The sequence below is a fragment of the Megascapheus bottae genome, chromosome 1 (assembly GCF_031878675.1).
Source record: "Megascapheus bottae isolate mThoBot1 chromosome 1, mThoBot2.hap1, whole genome shotgun sequence".
In the NCBI taxonomy this organism is placed as follows: domain Eukaryota; kingdom Metazoa; phylum Chordata; class Mammalia; order Rodentia; family Geomyidae; genus Megascapheus; species Megascapheus bottae.
This window is the reverse complement of record NC_143509.1, coordinates 56453650-56472617: the sequence shown is the minus strand read 5'-3', so window position 1 is coordinate 56472617 and position 18968 is coordinate 56453650. Positions and strand designations below refer to the sequence as shown.

Genomic DNA, 18968 nt, shown 5'->3' with positions numbered 1-18968 from the left:
TCCATCTCTGCTGCTCTCATATTTAGGCTGCCTGAACCCCACAGGCACTGAAACCCTCTGAAAGTGTAGGCAGGAGAGGACCCCAGTAGCTCCACACTTGACAGCAGCAGTGGGAAGATCTTCTGCTCACAACTAACGGTGGGGCCCTGGCTTCCCCCTGCATCACTGAATCTGGGTCCCACCCCCGAGGCTCTGATTTGATGCTGAGGTGCAGGGTGGTGGGGTTGGGGAGCATCCCAGGCAGCTCCCCAGGCGATTCCAGTATATAGCCACAGCCTTGCTATCCTGGGAGGCAACCTAAGTTTGACAACAAGTTTGACAACTTGATAGGGGGTTTCCACAGCCTCCATAGCTCTCCAGGACAAAAAGCCCAGTTGTGTGCCTACTCATTGTCTCACACTTGTTTTCCTCCTCCATTGTTCTTCTTTGATACTGCCTCACCTCTATCAGAATTCCACTGGAAAAGGGATCTAGAGCCCAGGACAGGAGTGGCTGAGCCCCTGTGCCCAAGAGGCAAACTACCACATCACCCACTTATACTCTACAGGGGATACCTGGTCTGTTCACATTTCCCATAACTAGCACAGCAAGGCCCAGGCTTTGGAGAAGAAAAAGATCTAAGCCATTCCTATTAGGTGCTTATGAAACACCTTATTAACAATGCTTTTAACAATGAAGCTTCACAATAGTGGTCTCTTCACTATTCCCATGGATATTGAACTCACTTGGATTAAATATCTAGGAGAAATTATAACTTCACTTTGGCCACCCCACTATATTACACTGACTGCCTGTGTTTAAGTAACCCAAGCTCAGCATTAGGAAGATAAAATAATACTTTACAAAGAAAAACAAAAACCAAAGTCATAAAATACTGCTGTGAAGTGTCTTTTTTTCTATGAGTCCAGGTAAAGAAAGAAGTTGTCTTGTCTTCTGTTTAAAACTAAGTGTGTTAGGGATGTGCAAACTACTCAGCGCTCTATTAAAACTGGAGTTGTCAAAGGACAATTCAACTAATCAAATCAGTATGATAACCATAAAGGAAACCAGGGCTGCATTATAACTTTTGAGGCACTTCTGTCTTCATGGGCCCCTTCCTTCCTCCATTAAAAACAGGAATATCTGCCAGACATCAGTGGCTCACACCTGTATTCCTAGCTATTCAGGAGGCTAAGATGTGAGGATAGTGGTTCAATGCTATACTGGGCAAGAAACTCTATGAGACTCATCTCTAAGCAACTGCCTCCCCAAAAGTTGGAAAGGGAGCTGTGATCAAAAAAACTTCAGGAGTCAGAGCCTACTCTGAGTTCAAGCCCCAGGACTGGCACTTAAAAGAAAAAATGAAAGAAAAAAAATAAAGGTATATGTGTAAATACGTATGTATACATATAAGCATATAATACATTACCTTAATTATGTAAATTATACTTTATAAATTGCTCTATTTATAAAGACGGATATATCAAGGATTTAAAACATTGTTTTAGGGCAGGGAATATGGTATCATGGCAGACTGCTTGCTTGCCTAGCATGCATTAGAAGGGCATGAAGCCCTGCAAGTACTGCGATGGCTCAAGTGGTAGAGTGCTAGCCTTGAGCAAAAAAAGCTCAGGGACAGTGTGCAGACCCTGAGTTCAAGCCTCAGGACTGGCAAAACAACAACAACAACAACAACTAAAAACATTGTCTTAGAACTAAAAGTGTATTTTTTATGATTTTGTAAGATGGAACAGTTTTGTGGGCCTCTAAAAAGCCATGTTGACCCAGGCTTGGTGTCTAATGGATAAATTATCCATGGGGAGATAAAAGTAAATAAAAAAATAAATGAAGAGGGAAGTAGCTGTCTATGATCTCGGTCACAATAAACAGTGAAGCACCTTTCTCCTTTAGCTATTTTGTTGTTGTTAAGTTGTGGGTCTTGAACTCAGGGCCTGGCCATTGTCTCTGAGCTCTTTTGTTCAAGGGTAGTGCTCTACTACTTTGAGACACAGCTTCATTTCCAGTTTTCTGGTAATTAATTGGAGAGAAGAGTCTGATGTCTTTCCTGCCCAGGCTGTCTTTGAACTGTGATCCTCAGATCTCTACCTCCTGAGTAGTTAGGATTACAGGCGTGAGCCATTGGCATTCTGCTTCCCTTGGTTTGTTATACTACATAATTTCAAGGATCTTCCCTGAGCAAGGCCCAGGCAAAGCATCTGAAGACATGGATACAATCTTATGATTCTGGGAATGACACAGTGGAGGAAGGAGGTGCTGATGCTTTCGGAACTCAAAGAGTTGTTTATTTGAGCTGAAGAGGGTTAGACCTCAGGGCTAAAGTAGCTTTGCAATGAGAAATGGCCAGAGAGGTATCCCACAGGGATTCAAGATCAAAAAGGAAGAAGCTCAGGAGAACGTCAAGATTTGGCTTGAATATTGAATAGGGGCAGATCTGGCAAGAGAGATGGTGGCCGGGGCACACATGGGATCCCATGTGCCCATTTGTGATAGGTATGTCCAGGGCAAGGACATGTAAAAGGTTTACTTGTGTGGGATTTCATAGGTAAGCAGGACCATTGGCTATTTCAGCCTGAGTGAGAAATTGAGAACTACAGAGTCAACTGGGGAAATCAGAACCAATCCTGATGTAAGTTTCAGTGGCAACCTCTCCACTCCCAGGCACATACGAGTGTGAAGAGATGGGCTGTGGAAGATAACCCCACAAGGAGTCACATCATTCTGCTTGAGCAGAGGGAAGCCAGGCCTCCAGAAAGCACTCACGTCACAGTAGGAGATCAGAAGGCCAGGCCTCTGATGCCACCCCAGTCCTGGGTGTCCCAGGGTTTGCATGACAAATCCAAGTAAGTACTTACTCTCTGTTCCTAGCACAGGGGGGAGGGAACTCTTGGACCTCCGAGATTTCATCTCCGGGGCCTTGGCATTCTCACTGTCCGGAGCATCTGGAACAAAACAAGCAACACCACTGTCAGTCAGCAGCTGTCCAAGGAGCTGACCAGAGGCACCTTAGTTAGAACCCCACCTTGACCCAGTGCCCGCCCAGCAGCCCACATTCCTCTCTGAGGCCCTCTCTTGTAGCAGCCTGGCGCCTGGACTGGCTGTTCCACTGGGAGCACCAAAGAAGGAGAGACTTCTGCACTGCAGGAGCCTGATAAATCAGATGGCAGATCCAGGAGCAGCAAGATGGATGCACAGGCTAGAGAAATGCTTAACGCTCCTGCTGTGGCAGCAAAGGCCACCAGGAATGGCTCTGGCAAGCTGGGAACCCCCTGCATGGCTTGTTCCATATTTTTCTATGAGTCCCAACTCACTCAGCCAAGTGTTCTGGTCTTCCTAAAGGCCTTCCAAAGGCAATGGGGTCCTTAGGCTCATGGATTTGGTAGAGGGGAGGACTCTGGTTTCTCAGACTTGCTTTTGCCTGAGGCCAGGACAGGCCAGACAAAGGCCTTGGAGCAGGGCAGGCATCTGGCACGTCTCACCTCTGAGACCAAGTTAAGGACTCAATCTGAGGGCTTCTGCAGTTGCCCCCTGCTGGGACAGCACTAGGGGTACTGGGCAGGGGGTGGACAGCCCCTCAGCTCTCTGCTCAGGTTCTCTCTTTTAGTTCAATATAAAGCATGGACAATACTTGAGGAAGCCTTCCCCTGTATGGGGTAATATGGAATCAGCACTCTGGGCTGGGCTGGGCAGGGCAGGGCAGGGCAGCCTAGCCTAACCCTTACCTGAAGAATGGACTTTAAGACATGGGCAGACTACCCAGGACTGAGATAAGAAGTTACTGGCTGACTGGATATCACCATCTCCAGTTTTTACCAGCCTCCTTCTACACAAGGAACACAAGGCCTGGAGGACACTCCCCCTGGAGCCCCTTCCTGTCCTCCATTTCCTGCTCCTGGGAGGAAGCTCACTGGGAGGAAGGGGGTGGGGAGACTTTCCAGAAGGGACTTTGGTCACATTCCTGTGGCTTGGCTGGGGAGGAAGATCCATCTCCTGTCTCCACCTCTAGGATTGGCAGCCCTGGCTGATCCTGTCTAGACTGGGCTCCTGGAGTTCAGCAGAGAGGAGCACCAGGAACTTAGAATCCAGGGGCTGAGGACATACTCTTTCCAGCTCACATTGACAGGCTCTGTGCAGGTATTTTGTAGGTCCAATGACAGATCAGAGACCACAGGGCTGTAGTAGGCAATTGCCCACTGACCATAGCTAAGAGCTGGTTATGGTGGCTCATGCCTATAACCCCAGCTACTAAGGAGGTAAAGAAAGGAGAATCAGGCTTTTAGGCAAGCTCAGACAAAAGTTGGCAAGACCCTATCTCAAAAAAAAAAAAAAATGCCAGGCAAGGTGGTTGGTTCATGCCTGTGGTCCTAGTTCCTTTAAAGTTGGAGGTAGACAGATTGAGGTTTGAGGCTAAGACTGTATCTGAAAAACAAACTAAAAGCAGAAGGACAAGAGTATGGCTCAAGTGGTTGAACACTTGTCTAGAAAGCGATCTAGGCCCTGATGCAAACTTGGGCAAACTGTTAAATTGTCCTGTACCTTTACTATCAATCCTGCAAGTAGTAGTAACAATAGTGAGGATAGCTGAAGGCTATAAATGAGCAACTGTAGGAAAAATTCAGGTTGGACTTCAAGTAGGACTTTCTAGCAGTATATAACAAGGGATGGAGAATAAGAAAATAAAGATGGAAAAAATCCTTTTAAGCAGAGGTTGATAATCCAGCCCCTTCCTTGACCCCTGCCCTACTGTGTATTACCCATATCCCACCACCTTTTACAAGAACAAAACAGCCCTGGATGGTGAGTCCTGGGTCCCTGCCATTGGGAGCCAGCTCTGTCAAGCTGTCAAGAAGCTGCGCACACCTCAGGGTGCCAGTTCCAGGTGGACACACAGCGAGAGGGACAGAAACTTCCCTAGAACTTTAAGGAGATTTCTTTCTTTGTTCATTTCCCTCCTTTTTTGGAAGGTCAGAATGTGTACATAGTTTTGTATACCTGTCTCAGCATTCTCCTGGAGAGTCCCAGAGTATAGAAGAGACTTGGATAGAAGAAACAGGATTCTTTTTATACTGATGGGTAAACCGAGGCATGAAAAACCTATTTCCCTGGATTTCTGAAAGACCGTAGTGGGGCCTAGTATGATTTCTCCCCCTGTGGGTCATTTTAAACATTCTTTCAGAGCACTATTATGGTCAGAGGTCAAGAAAAAAAACTTTCCTCTGTTTCTGTTTCCACATTTACACAGAGGAAAACAACAACAACAACAACAACAACAACAACAACAACAACTCATATTTTCTCTATCTCAGTGTCTCCAGATCCACACAAGAAAGAAAAGGCACCCGAGAGTGCTTTGGAGAGTTGATAAGCATTGTTTACTTTAATGAACCCCTTCCGTCCACTGATCATATGCTCTGAAGATATCCTCCACCTTCAGAAAGCCCTGGGACCAGTCCCTGTCGGCCTCATCACTTCACTGTCTCAGTACTCACTGGAGGTGTGAGCACCCCAGCCTGGGCTCTGCTTTGAGTCTGGTTTTGAGAAGTTTCTTGGCTGCACCTTATCTTTCCATCTGGCTGTGGGGAAAAGGGCTCAAGTTTCCCTTTTCAAAGCAAACCTGGAGCCTGGTAGGGGACCACACTCCCAGCTCCTGGGCCAGCACTGCGGGGCTGTATGCTGCGCCATGGGGCCTGGCCAGGGACATGGAACCACCAGGTCTCTGTGAGAACTGCCAGCAAGGAATGGCCTGGAAGGACCACATGCTTAATCAAAACCAGCTTTGTGCTCATGCTGCTGTCCAGGGGATAAAAATAATAGTAATAAAAGTTTAAGAGCAGCTTGTAGTTTTCTGTCTATTTTAATCATTTTGTGATGAAATTCGACTTCATTTCTATATTTGAGCCCCAGGACTGGAGTTCTTTGCTGGCCCCATTGTGCCCCCAAAGTAGCATGGGGGAGGAAGATGGAGGTGTGGGGAAGTGGGGGGCCTCTACAGAGAGAGGGAAACTTGTCCTTATATGGACAATGCCTCACCCCTTCTACTCCTGGACTAGCTCTGGAGGAAATCTGCACAGGGTGGCATTCTTTTTTTTTTTTTTTTTTTTGCTTGTTTGTTTACCCCAAGAGGTTGAATCCAGGGCTTTGACCCTAGGTTAGGGGAGGGGGAGATGAGGCCTTGGGAACCTTCTAGGAATGGGTTTAGGGGCTATGGTTCCAGCCTCTTCCAGGATGGCCCTTTTCTTTGCCAGATAACAAGCAGCCTGCTAGAATAAGAGTGATTCTTAGAAACTTTGAGAGTGCCTTTTTGGCTCTGTTTAGTCATTATGAGTTCTTGGATAAGTTTCTAAACTTTTCTGACCTTGGTCTTCCTCAGCAGGAAGATGGAAATAACAACAACAACCACGAAAAAATCCCCCAGCAGGTCTCTAGTTCAGCCCACTATTCATTAGCTACAAGCAATGATTTAAAGGATAAATGTGAAAGTGACAGTGGATTGAGAAACATGGTAGGCCAACAAAGGTGAATGACAATCAGAATTACCAATGGCCTGGGCCTTGGTGGCAGTGGACCTCAGTGGTTAAAGTCTAGAGCTTGGGTTGAGATTCTTTTTTTGTGTGTGTGCCAGTCCTGAAGCTTGAACTTAGGGCCTGGACAATGTCCTTGGGCTTCCTCAAGAACAGCGCTCTCCCACTTGAGCCACAGCACCACTTCCAGCTTTTGTGTATCTGGTACCAAGGAATTTAACCCAGGGCTTCGTGCATGTTAGGCAAGCACTGTACCACTAGGCTATGCTCCTGCCCCCCATGGGTCTAGATTCTCATATAACTCATCAGGACGTCCTCTGCACACCTTGTTGAGGCTGTTCTTACCAGCACTCCCCTACATTCCTCCTCAGATCATCAAGGATCTCTACTGACATGGCCAACTCAAATGGCCAACCCTCAGGATGATCTCTGGACTCAGCAGCATCTGACATATTGATCCTGATGATTCTTTTCCTATTGAAAGTCTCATCTTTTGGCTTCTGGGACGTTTCCTAGGTTTCTCTCTGCAGCCGTTGCTTCCTAATCTCTTTCTGTGAACCCCTAATCTCTCATTGTTGGTCTCTACCTCCTTCTCTTATTCCTATTCCAGCCACAGCTACTTCTAAGATCTTAGTAAATTCCCAGGGCATCTGATGGACTCTACATATAGATGGCTCCTCATGTCCAACCCCACTCAGCCTCAGAATTATCTAATTATCTAAATATCAGTCAAGGAAATACGCTTCTTTGATCTAATGGACATCTTCAGCTTCACACTTAAAGAACTTTTGATTGCTTCCCAATTCCCACATTCTGATTTCAGTAGGTGTTATAAGCACTGAGCTTCATTCCTCCATGAAAACTAAGACTTTAACAAAGAGTAGACTATGTAAGGCCTTTGGACTAACTCCTCTTTCTCTTTCTTCAAGCATCAGCAATACATCAGCAACTCGTGTTAGCTCTGTATTAAACCAGATTCTGAACCCCCATCATTTCTGTCCATTCTAGCGAGCCTAAGGTTCCACTGGTGCAAAAAGACTGGTGTCCCTGCTCCACTCCTGACATCCTAGGTCTGTTCTAGCTGAGTGATGCTTTGCAAGTATTCAGTGTTTCCCCAATACACATAGAATAAAATCTGGCTTCCTACCAGGGGCTATAGGACTTTGACCCTGGTCCTCTATAGCCTAAGGCCTAGCCTGCTTCCTCTTACGGGAATGTCATAAGCACAATCTTGTTCTTGCTTATTCCCTCTTCTGGGACTCGTTTGCTCATTTCCTGCCTCTGTTTAAATGTCCCTACCCCCACAGGCCTCAGCTGCCTGCCACTTTGAAGTAGCATTCTCATTACTGCACTGTGCTTTCCTCATAGTACAGTGTTACCTGACATTGCAACATATCTGTTCACCTGCACTATAGCCTCCTCTCTAAAATGTTAAGTCCTCAGAGCAGATACTTCTTCTGTTTACTGTTCCAAATGCCAGCTACTCCAGCAGTGCCTGGCAGAGCCAACACTCATATTTGTTGAATGAATGAACAATGACATGGGGTGCTTTGCCTCTCTCACTTTTTTCCTTTTTTTGTTTGTTTGTTGAGACTTGGTGTTGATAGATAGTCCCAAGTGTCTGTTTGGTTCAAACTCAAGATCTTCCAGCTTTGCCTCCTGTGTACTGTTTTTTTGTTTGTTTGTTTGTTTGTTTGTTTCTAGTCCTGGGGCTTGAACTCAGGGCCTGGGCACTATCCTTGAGCTTTCTCAAGGCTAGTGCTTTTCTAGTGCTCTATCACTTGAGCCACAGCACCACTTCAAGCTTTTTCTGTGTTTGTGGTAACCAAGGAATACAACCCAGGGCTTCATGCATTCTAGGTAAGCACTCTACCACTAGAAACAACTCCTGGCTTGTGTGTGTGTGTGTGTGTGTGTGTGTGTGTGTGTGTGTGTGTGTGTGTGTGTGTGTGTGTGTGTATGTGTGTGACTGATTAAAAAAAAATGGCACGTATGACCTTGTGGAGGTCAAACTCCTACTCTCCCTGTAGCTGAGGCTGGGGCCTTGCCTAGGGTTCCTGGAGAAAGGAGGCCTGGGCTGGGAAGGACTGGATGGTCTAGGGAGGGCCCAGGGTATCTTCTGACTCCAACCTTGTTGTGCGGGCCCAAGAAGGGCTTCCTCACCTTCTGAGTATCTGGATCCCAGAAAATGGGTTATGCAGTCCCATGAGGGGCTCTTGTAGACCCTGTACAGGGTGTCATACCAAGTCATAGAAAAGTAAAGGCTCTAGGACCAGATATACCTGAGACCTGCCAAGGTGATCCATGTTATCATTTTCTAAGTGGGACAGGAGACCAGCCTGGACTTAGTGTGCATAATGTCTGTTCTGGGAAGGCTGTTCACACTGCTGAGCATGAGAAAGGCTGCTGTCTAAATAGAAAATGTAAAGTACATGAGTCTGTATATAGCAGACATTGAAGGCCATATTTTCTTTTTCCTTTCGGGGTGAGTTTTCTGGCAATTCCTTGTCCATTCTAAGCTTCCCTTCCATGTTTGGAGGGAAGGGTGGTATAACTGATCCGCAAAATGTTCAAAACACCTATGTTCATAGAAAAAAAGGTTCAAATAGCCCATGTTGCATGTACATGTATATTATACTATATAAGGGAAATAATAATGTGTATGACATAGCCAGTGAACTCACCTGGGCTCATTTTTATAAGATCCTGAAATACAGCTTGGAAGGTAGGTAATCTACCACCTGAGCCTTGCCCTCAGCTCTCAGATGTGTGGTTTGAATGCAGCTGGACTCAGGCTGACTGAATGACAGTGAGTAGCTTTCAGGAGATCTGGGTCTCCCTGCTGAGTGGCCTAGGAAAGCAGCCTGAGGTCAGCATGGTAGAGCAGGACCTCACTGTCTCTTATGAGGGATATAGGACTGGTCCTTTCCAGAAGTGAGCCTGATAGTTGATTGTGGATGGACTGAATGAGTCTAACACTGACTAGATTAGTTGAAAATTCCTCAGAGCAAGTGGTCTCCTCTCCACTTTCACTAAAAAAATTCCTAAACAGGGTTTTGTTATGGCCTCAAATTCAAGATCCTCCTTCCTTCGGCTTCCTGAGTGCTTAGATTACAGGTGTGCATCACCCCATCTGGAGTAACTCTCTCTCTCTCTCTCTCTCTCTCTCTCTCTCTGTCTCTCTCTCTCTCTGTCTCTCTCTCTCTCTCTCTCTCTCTCTGTCTCTCTGTCTCTCTGTCTCTCTCTCTCTCTCTCCTCCTTCCACCTTTTTTTTTTTTCTTTTGCCAGTCCTGGGCTTGAGCTCAGGGCCTGAGAACTGTCCTTGGACTTTCTCAAGGCTAGAGCTCTACCACTTGAGCCTCAGCACCACTTCCGGCTTTTTTCTATGTATGTGGTACTGAGGAATCAAACCCAGGTCTTTGTGCATGCTAGGCAAGCACTCTACCACTAGGCCAAACTCTCAGCCCCTCCTTCCTCCCTTTTATGTGGCACTAGGGTTTGAATTCATTTGCCAGGGAGATGCTCCACAACTTAAGCCATACTACTAGCCATTTTAGTTTTGGTTATTTTTCATATAGGAGCCTCACATGTATACCTGGACTAACCTGGACCACAATCCTCCTATTTCACTTACTGAATAGCTAGAATAACAGTCATTTGCTATGATGCCCAGATTTTTATTGGTTGAGATGGAGGATCTTGTGACTTCCCCCACCAGCTCTCCACGCATGATCCTTCTAATCCCTGCCTCTGTAGTACCTAGGATTACAGGTAAAAGCCAAGGCACTTGCTCATAAAGATGCTCTGGTTCACATGCGCACCAAAACTTGCCTATAATTTGAAAGGATACTCAGACCCATTGGAATCTCTAAGTATCATGCTGTGGGGAGAGCTGAGAGGAAGAAGGGACAAATGGAAGTTTATTCAGCTGGGTAGAGCAAAGGAGGCAGAAAGGTGCCACAATGCAACATGGCTGGAGAGCAGTTAAGGCTCTGGATGAAAAACAGAACTAAGTGTGGTAGAGGACTACCCAGCACACAGGACACAGATCCTCTCCCTCCCCTCCTCTGTCCTCTCCTCAGCTGACCATGAACTCTGAGATGCTAGATCTGGTTTTCTAGACTCAGACCATAGCATTTTCAGTGCTCTTGGGAGCAGATACAATCTCAGAGGATATCAACATCTTCTTTTTTGGCTGCTAGCAATTTACTTTACCATGTCACTGTGTATTTAAAAGAATAGGGAGGAAACAAGTGGAGAAGTGACCCCATTTCTTTCTCTATGAAAACCAAACCAGCCTCAATTAACTGAGACTCAGTCCATTGTCTTAGCTGGTTTCTCTTCTGTCACTTTTAGCTTTTCTCCCAAAGCCCAGCTCCTAGTTTGTGGCCAAGGGCCAAACCCTGCCTATGAAAGAACTAGAGATAGATTAGTGTGGATAGCCAGGCACCTGTGGCTTGTGCCTATAATTCTAGCTATTTAAGAGGCTGAAGTTCAAAGGTAACTTGGGAGGAACATTTATGAGAGTTGTATTTCCAACTAACTACTAAAAAGCCAGAAATGAAGCCTTGAGCAAAAAAATCTGGATAGCACCTAGGTCCTGAGTTCAAGCCCTAGGATGGCATGCATGTGTGAGCACACATAATATTAGTGGGATAAAGCTAGCTACTAGTGGCTCACACTTGTAATCCTAGCTACCAAGGAGACTGAGATCTGAGGTTCAAGATTCAAAACCAGTCTGGGAAGAAAAGTGTATGATGCTATCTTCAATTAAATACCAGAAAATGGGAAATGGAGCTGTAGGACAAAGCGGTAGAACACTGGCCTTGAATAAAAGACACTCAGGGACAGTGTCCAGGCCCTGAGTTCAAGCCCCATGACTGATTAAAAAAAAATTAGTAAGGACAGCAAAAGACTCTTCCAGTTGTTTTTAGGGCAAGCAGATTCCCCTTAAGTTGCAGAAAGAATTCATTCCTTAAACTTGAAGGAAAAAAAGCCACTAAAGATTCTGAATCTATAGGAAAAAAAGGAAATTTTGCTTTACAAACAAATCTGAGCAAGTTGCTAATACTTTATAGATAAGGAGACTAAATTGCTGTCCTGTTTGCAACTATCCTTGCAAATGAGAGTTCAAAAGGTCTGGGATTCCCAAAGTACATAATCTCATTAACATAGATTGGTGTGGAAGGACTGTGAGTCTAAAAAGTAGGGCTATCAGCTTCTGGGGTCGAATTCTCTAGAATGCTACAATGCAACACCTGGAAAGAAGCAGGACTCTGACCTGTGTGGTGGCTTCCCAGGTAAGGAGAGCTTGGAAGTCTGAGCTATCAGCTCCTCTCCCACCCCTCCTCTGTCCTTTCCTCAGCTGACCATGAACTCTGAGATGCTAGATCTAGTTTTCTAGACTCAGACCATGGCATATTCAGCACTCTTGGGAGCAGACACAATCTCAGAGGATATCAGCATCTCCTTTTTTGGCTGCTAGCAATTTAACTTTACCATGTCACTGTGTATTTAAAAGACATCTCTTTATAAGACTTTGACTCCTTTCTCCCATTAATTATGTCCAGTAGATTACAGCTTTATGATCAAGAGATCAGATTATACAATCAGGAATGAGGACAGTGATTCTGTATCTTTCCAGGTGGCAGTAAAACAGGTTAGCATTTTAGGACTCAAGTGATCCCATTCAGGAGCCAGAAGGATAACAAAGCTTTTGTTCCAGGCGCCTTATTTGGACATTGGTTTTTGACATGTCACTGATGGGTTAATAACCAGGCATGTCAAGGGCAAGAGACTTGTTCTTAAAAACTACCTTTTTAGACATTTCCAGGCAAGTATTAAAATATAAAAAAGGGCACTAGCTTGGGAATCTGTACAGGCTCACCGTATAGGGCTCAGGCAGTCTCAACAAGTCTATTTCTTCTCTGAATGGCCTCAGCTCTCACATCTCTAAAATGAGGGTGTTGGGGCTAGAGATGTAGTTTAGTGGTAGAGTACTTACAAAGCTTTGAGTGTTTCATCCCCAATACTGTGATGATGATATGATCTAATAATAATAGTAAATAATAGTATCAGACTAAGCCATCATTATGAGGTTTACTCTATTTAAAGTCTCTTACCTATACTCCTAATAGAGGGAAGAAGAGTCACAAACACAAACTTCCTACATTTTTCAGAACAAATCCCAAGTCTTCCAGTGGGGCTTTTTCCAATGCCCAAGGTGGAAACTCCACTCATATTCGATGGGTCTGTGCTTCCTCCCATGGCTCCCCTGAGCTCAACCTCTCTTCTCTCTCTCCGTCTTACTATTACTGTTTCCTTTCAGCAGAGAGGTGGTTGTGTCCTCTCTGCCCTAGGCCTCAGCCTGACTCACCTTTTCCTCGAAGATGCTCCCACACTCAGCAGCCTCCTCACATCCCCAGGACCCAGGTTGAGCCTGTATGCCCCGGCACCAGCACTCACTCTCCTTTGCTGGCTTGTTTAAAAAAAAAAAAAAGCCCTTGCAGTCATTTTCCTGTGGGTGTGTCCTTTCTCCTGCTAGTGCCCTAGTGCCTGGTGTTCCTGTTTAGAGGTACTGGATGTGAGGTCAGGATTGTAAGAGGAGGAGGAAGAAGGGGAGGAGGAGCAGGAGGAGGGGAAGAAGGAGGTAGAAGAGAAGGAGGAGGAGATGAAGAGCCCCTCCTCCTAGCAGGGGGTACAGGAAGAGGCCACTACATGGGGTGATCAGGGAAAGCTGTCACTTTCCCTCCTGTCTTGTTTTTGTAAAAGATAGTTTCATTCTCACCAAAGCAGTGCCTAGGTAGGAATGGGAACAGTTGGAAACAGGTTATTCAGGTGCAGGAGGCACTAAGAGATGGTGGCAATAAGTGGGTATGGCTTACCATCCACAGTGACTTGGCAGGAGCACTCGGCTTGGCCAGCGGCATTCTTGGCTATACACTTGTATAGGCCTCTGTCCTCTGGCAGTGCCTTCTCGATGGAGACTGAGCATAGTGAGCCTGTGGGGGAACAGGAAGAGATGGTGAATAGCCCAGGAAGGGTCCTAGTACAACATCTTCCCATAGCAGCCTCCAGGAGCAGAGGCCTGTGGGAACCAACCCATGCCTTGCTGAGGCCAGTACACTCTCTTGCTGATAACCTGTTTCCAAAAGTTGGTATGTTCCTCCAAGCACTCACTACTCTGCCTTTCTTGGAGGCTACTGGAGAAGAAAAGTGGCTTCCTTATCTGGAGAACATCTGATACAATAGAAGGAACAAATGGACATGGTTCTGCACCCTGGGCTCCTGACCAAGGAAGAAAGGAATCAGGTGCAGTTTCCAAAATATGAAGGTGGCTGAAGAGCAGGATCTGGCCAGCACTGATTCTAAGGATGTCTCTTAGAAATGTTTTTTGTTTGTTTGTTTGTTTTTGTTGTTGTTGTTTTTGGTAATGGGGCTTGAATTCTGGGCCTGGGTGCTGTCCCTGAGCTCTTCAGTGCAAGGCTATTGCCCTACCCCTGAAGTCACAGTACCACTTCTGGTTTTCTGGTGGTTAATTGGAGATAAGAATCTCACAGTCTTTAGTTCCTGGGATGGCTCTGCATCACGATCGTCAGATCTCAGCCTCCTGGGTAGCTAGGATTACAGATGTGTGCCACAACGCCTGTCTTGGAAAGGGGATTTTTAACAAATAGATGAGTGAGAGAGGAAGGAACCCTTGTCCAGCCAGGGGCAGTGGCTATCTATTCGGGATATCTATTCGGGAAGGTGAATCTAGTATGGGACCATGGCACTAGCTCTTCAGGAAGATGATCTGAGAGGCATATTGTCAGAAGAGGCACCTCAGACTGTCTGCCTTTGGGGCCAGGTCTTCTGCTTGCCTTAGAGAGTGGCAAGCCTTCAATTGGTCTGCCCATGACTTTTCCCCCACCTCTTCTGGTATGGCTAGTGGTGAGGGAAAGGCAATATGTTGACACACAGGAATCTGGGATCTGCTCCTTGACCACTAGGTTCTCTCAACTTCAGCTGGCTAAAGACAGTGAGGGACTAGGGGGACTCCTGGGGTTTCCCTCAGGGTATGGGGAGAGGCCAGCAGAGGGCTAGGTCTACTGGCCAGCCAATAGACATGCCAGCAGCAGTCCCCTAGGTTCCGTCAATCCAGTACAAATAAGCCAGTAGCATGGCATCCTTCCTTACACTACCCTGTTGGTCAGGACAGCAGTCATCACTTGAGAAGTCCAGTGTATCCTGCTACCTGGAGTAAACCATCCCCATCTCCTATAAGCCATTGACATTAGGAGCTCAAAGCTGTATGTGTCCCAGATGTATGTGTGTGTGGGAGAGGAGGGCAAACCAGAAGGGAAGCCAATTCCCATGGGCTTTTTGATCTCAAAAGGGATACCCACACAACTTTCTACCATTCCTTTCTCCATTTTAGGGGGACACATAGATCTGACTAATGCAAGAGATCCAGAAAGCAAGTATGGCATTAGTTGTGCCCAGAGACTCTCCTTCAGATCTGGAGAAAGGAAAGGGCTGAGACTTCCGAGGACACCATGGCTGATTGGTGCCCTCTATCTCCTATACCCTTCTACCCTTCCACACACTCTGTCACTTGGAGAGGCCTCACTCTGTCCTTCCACAGGGAGGGCAATTGGCCAGTGTCTCTCTCCACTGTGCTTAGGAGACAACTGGCAGAAACTATAGCAGAAAGGCTGTTCTTGGAACTTCAGAAACTCTGGCATGCGTGTAATAATGCCTAAGTACAGGGACATTGGAAGGAGGGTAACTACCCCCTCAAGAGAGAGAATTTTGTATTCATCTGGGTAGCAGGAAGAAGCTGAAATGACCTCTGGCCTGAAAAAGGAGGCTTAGATATTGACCCCACCTTGAGCTTTTCCCTCCACCAGGTGGGGCTGAGGTCTGAGAACAGATCCCCCCACGCCTTCCCCCCCTCCCCCCCGGAAGGAACGTGCAGCTCAGGTCTTTGGTTTTCTTTCAGTTTCAATGCCTGGCTGCCTTTAGCCTTAAACAAAAATGACACACGCAGTAGACAGTAGTGAGCTGCTGGGGAGGGCAGTTTGGATTCAGCTCTGCCCCTTCTGCCCACCAATTCCCGTGCCAGAGCAGACCCTGGCCACCAGCAGAAGTGGGCTGAGGGAGGGCTGGAGCAGGCTGGGAGGCTGGCTATCCCAGATGAAGAATCTGGTATTTCCTGTGGGACAGCTCATTCCTGACCTCCAGAAGAAAACTGTTTCCCAGGGTTTCCTTTTTTTTTTTTTTGTCTTTTTTTCTTTTCTTTTTTTTAAAGCCTCAGTCTGGTGCGGAATTGTGAGGGGGTGAGAAGGAAGGGGAAAGGCCAAGAATAGGAATCCATTGAGTGGTTCAGCAGAAGTTCTTCCCAGAGCCCTTCCTGACCAGCGAGTCAGTGCTGTGTGTTTGAAGATCCCTCATCTATCTCATTTGCTGAGTGGGTGATGGGACCAGGGAGGAAGGGACTATTATGGGGGCAGGGAATGGTCTGAAGGCATGAGGGTCTGCCCACCTTCCCAACAATGCCACACTGTCCTTGAGCATTCTCAAGGCTAGTGCTCTACCACTTTAGCCATAGTACCACTTCTGGCTTTTTCTGTGTATATAGTACTGAGGAATCAAACCCAGGGCTTAGTACATGCTAGGCAAGCACTCTACCACTAGGCCACATTGCTGCCCCCCCACCCCCACGCTAGGCCACATTGCTGCACCCCCGCCCCCACGGCTACTTCTTTAGGCATTGTGCTCTCTGTATCACCCATAAGTACCTAGCTCTGGCTGTACCCCTCCTAGTTTTGCAAGATACCTGAGCTCACCATGACCAAAACACTTCTCAAGGCCCTTCCAGAAATGCATGCCTGCCTCCCACCTCTCTCTCTCTCTCCCTCCCTCTCCCTCTCTCCCTCTCTCCCTCTCTCTCTCTCTCTCTCTCTCTCTCTCTCTCTCTCTCTCTCTCTCTCTCTCTCTCTGTCTGGCTGTCTTGCATGAGTATGTAGCACACCATTCTAAGAATAACAAAGGCCGTTTTTGCATCAGGTGGTCTATGCAAGGACAGGTCATATATCAAACAAAACAGACTTTTGAAAATCATAAAGCAGAAGAAAAACCTCCCAGTTCAGAATTCCTCGAGTGTATTATGCATCCATCCAATGGAAGGATGGGAATAATGCCTTAGTAGGAGCCATCATGCTCTCTTCATCCTTGTAGGATGGACTTACATATTTTTTAAAAAGCTTTGGCAAGATGTCATTTTGAAGGCAATTAAAAATGAGTCATATCTTGACAACAGCAAGCAAAACAAATCCTCCTAAGGAGACTAGGAGAAATGCTTTGTGGAAGAAAGCCTGGCCTGGAGGCAGAAAGCAAAGCAGAAAGATTAAGCACTTGGAATACTATCTCAGCCCTGTCCTGGGCCATTGCCTCCCACTCTGAAGCTTAGGCAGGTCTAGAAAAGAAGACCCAAAGTCTAGCCCTGGAGGGATGAACAACATCACCCTGCAGTTCTGGGAACACAGGAGAAGAGCATTTCTATGTGACTGTCCCTCAGAGTGTTAACTAATGGTCATCTGTCAAAGGCCATTACACACCTTCTCTGGGTGTCTTTTGGGCTTAACAGGGTGATAGAGGCATATAGGCTCATCCAAGGTAGAACATTGGAGAAGCCTACAAATAGCACATCCACTAGCAGTGGCCACTCTCACAAATATGTGCTGATGGAGAGCAAGGAGGGCCCAAGTCTCTTGCATAAAGTGTTGAGAGTGGTCTGGGAAGATATCCTGGAAGAAGTGAATCTAATGGCAGAGAAGATGGCAGGATGAGAGTCAGAGCAGTGAAGCAAGAAGAATTCCAAGTCTGGGGAAAGGTGGGGAGGATGGAAAGATAGGGTAGCTACTTCCTTCCTCTACGAGTGGACTCTAACCACCTGTTTCTGTATTTCCACCTGACATTCCTGTGGCCCAGACACCCACATGCACACACTGGGCTGTGAACCCTTCATCCTCATCTAGTCCCACTCCCATCCTACCATTCAAGCCAGGCTGCAAGTTCTATTACTACTGTCTTCTTTGTGGTCACACCTGTCATGACAGTCCAAGCCTTGCCATCACTGACCTACCTCTTAAGCAGGTTCCAAACTTGTGTTTTGGACACAACATCAATCAAAATCCCTAAAGTCAGGGCTAGGAGTTTGGCCTAGTGGTAGAGTGTTTGCCTACCATGCACAAAGACCCAGGTTCAATTCCTCGGTACCACATACATAGAAAGAAGCTGGAAGTGGTGCTGAGGCTCAAGTGGTAGAGCTCTGGCCTTGAGAAAGTCCGAGGACAGTGCTCAGGCCCTGAGCTCTGGCAAAAAAAATCCCTAAAGTCTAGTTTTGTGCATGATGCTCCTCACCCTCAGTGCCTTGTATAGCTTCCCACTACTTTGCTAGTTAAATGCCCTGGCATAATGTAGGATGAAATTGGGACTAAACCATCCTCCCATCCCAGACAGGTTATAAGAAGCCTGATTTGGGTGTGGGCCCCCCTGACTGAAGAGTCCACTTTCTGACCACCTCTCTGCTGCTTAAGTCTGGCTCACATCAGGACTCAGGTCACTCAGAGTGACTCACTCACGGGCACTTGGCTCCAACTCCTCCTCCTCCTCCTCTTTTTTTTTTTTTTTAAAATTACTATGAGCATAAGCCTGTGCTCTATAGAGAACATGCCCTACTCCCTGCTGTTGGACGATCAAGTACCAACTGATAAGCCTTAGACAGACCCTCCTCTAACAAAGCACTGCTCTTCAGGCAGAAGTGAGTATTGAGTGTAGGAACAGGAAACAGTGCTGATGGTCTCACACAGGGCACTCTCCCCTTTGCTGTGGCAAGAGAGACTCAATGAGAGAGGGGCGAGGGAGAGAGGGAGGGAGACAGAGAAAGAGAGAGAGAGAGAGAGAGAGAGAGAGAGAGAGAGATCCTCTCTCCCCATTGCCATCCTAGTACTCCAAACTCAGCTTAGCTGAGGTTTGTGCAGTCACAGGGAGCGCTCATCATGCCATGCCAGTCTAAACATGGCACACGCCCTAAAGCTGGTGACTGCCTACTCTCCCATCATACCCAGAAAGATCACCACAGAGTAACTTGGGAAATGTTCCTGGTCAGTTTCTAATCAGTCTGACCAAGGCCCCCTCCCAGGAAAACTGTGGAAGATGGTAGCCTCGGTTTCCCTGCACATCCCATATGTGGTCCTTCATGACCACTTGTGTGCACATGCCAGAGGTGGGGTGAGCAAACAGGGATGGAAGAGACACCTCAAGAGGGCCCTGCCAATCTGAGGGTGCCCATGGGATTCCTCTGCTAACACATCAGCAGAAGCAACTGCTTTTTCTCTGCTGAGAGGGAAGTCCTGTTACCCCTTCACTCCTTTAGCCTTGAGATTCTCTATGCTCAGCTGCCCC

At 46.8% G+C, this 18968-nt stretch overlaps 1 protein-coding gene across 3 annotated transcripts in view; it reads right to left on the bottom strand.

Annotated features, from left to right (window-relative positions):
- Mylk (myosin light chain kinase) overlaps window positions 1-18968 on the bottom strand; it is a 202635-nt gene that overhangs the window by 65491 nt on the left and 118176 nt on the right. For all 3 annotated transcript variants that reach the window (XM_090345269.1, XM_090345261.1, XM_090345252.1), the window contains 2 exons: window positions 13403-13519; window positions 2853-2939 (listed from right to left, as the gene is read on the bottom strand). In XM_090345269.1, the coding sequence (XP_090201395.1) occupies window positions 2853-2939; window positions 13403-13519 (204 nt within the window). The remainder of the gene's footprint in view (window positions 1-2852; window positions 2940-13402; window positions 13520-18968) is intronic.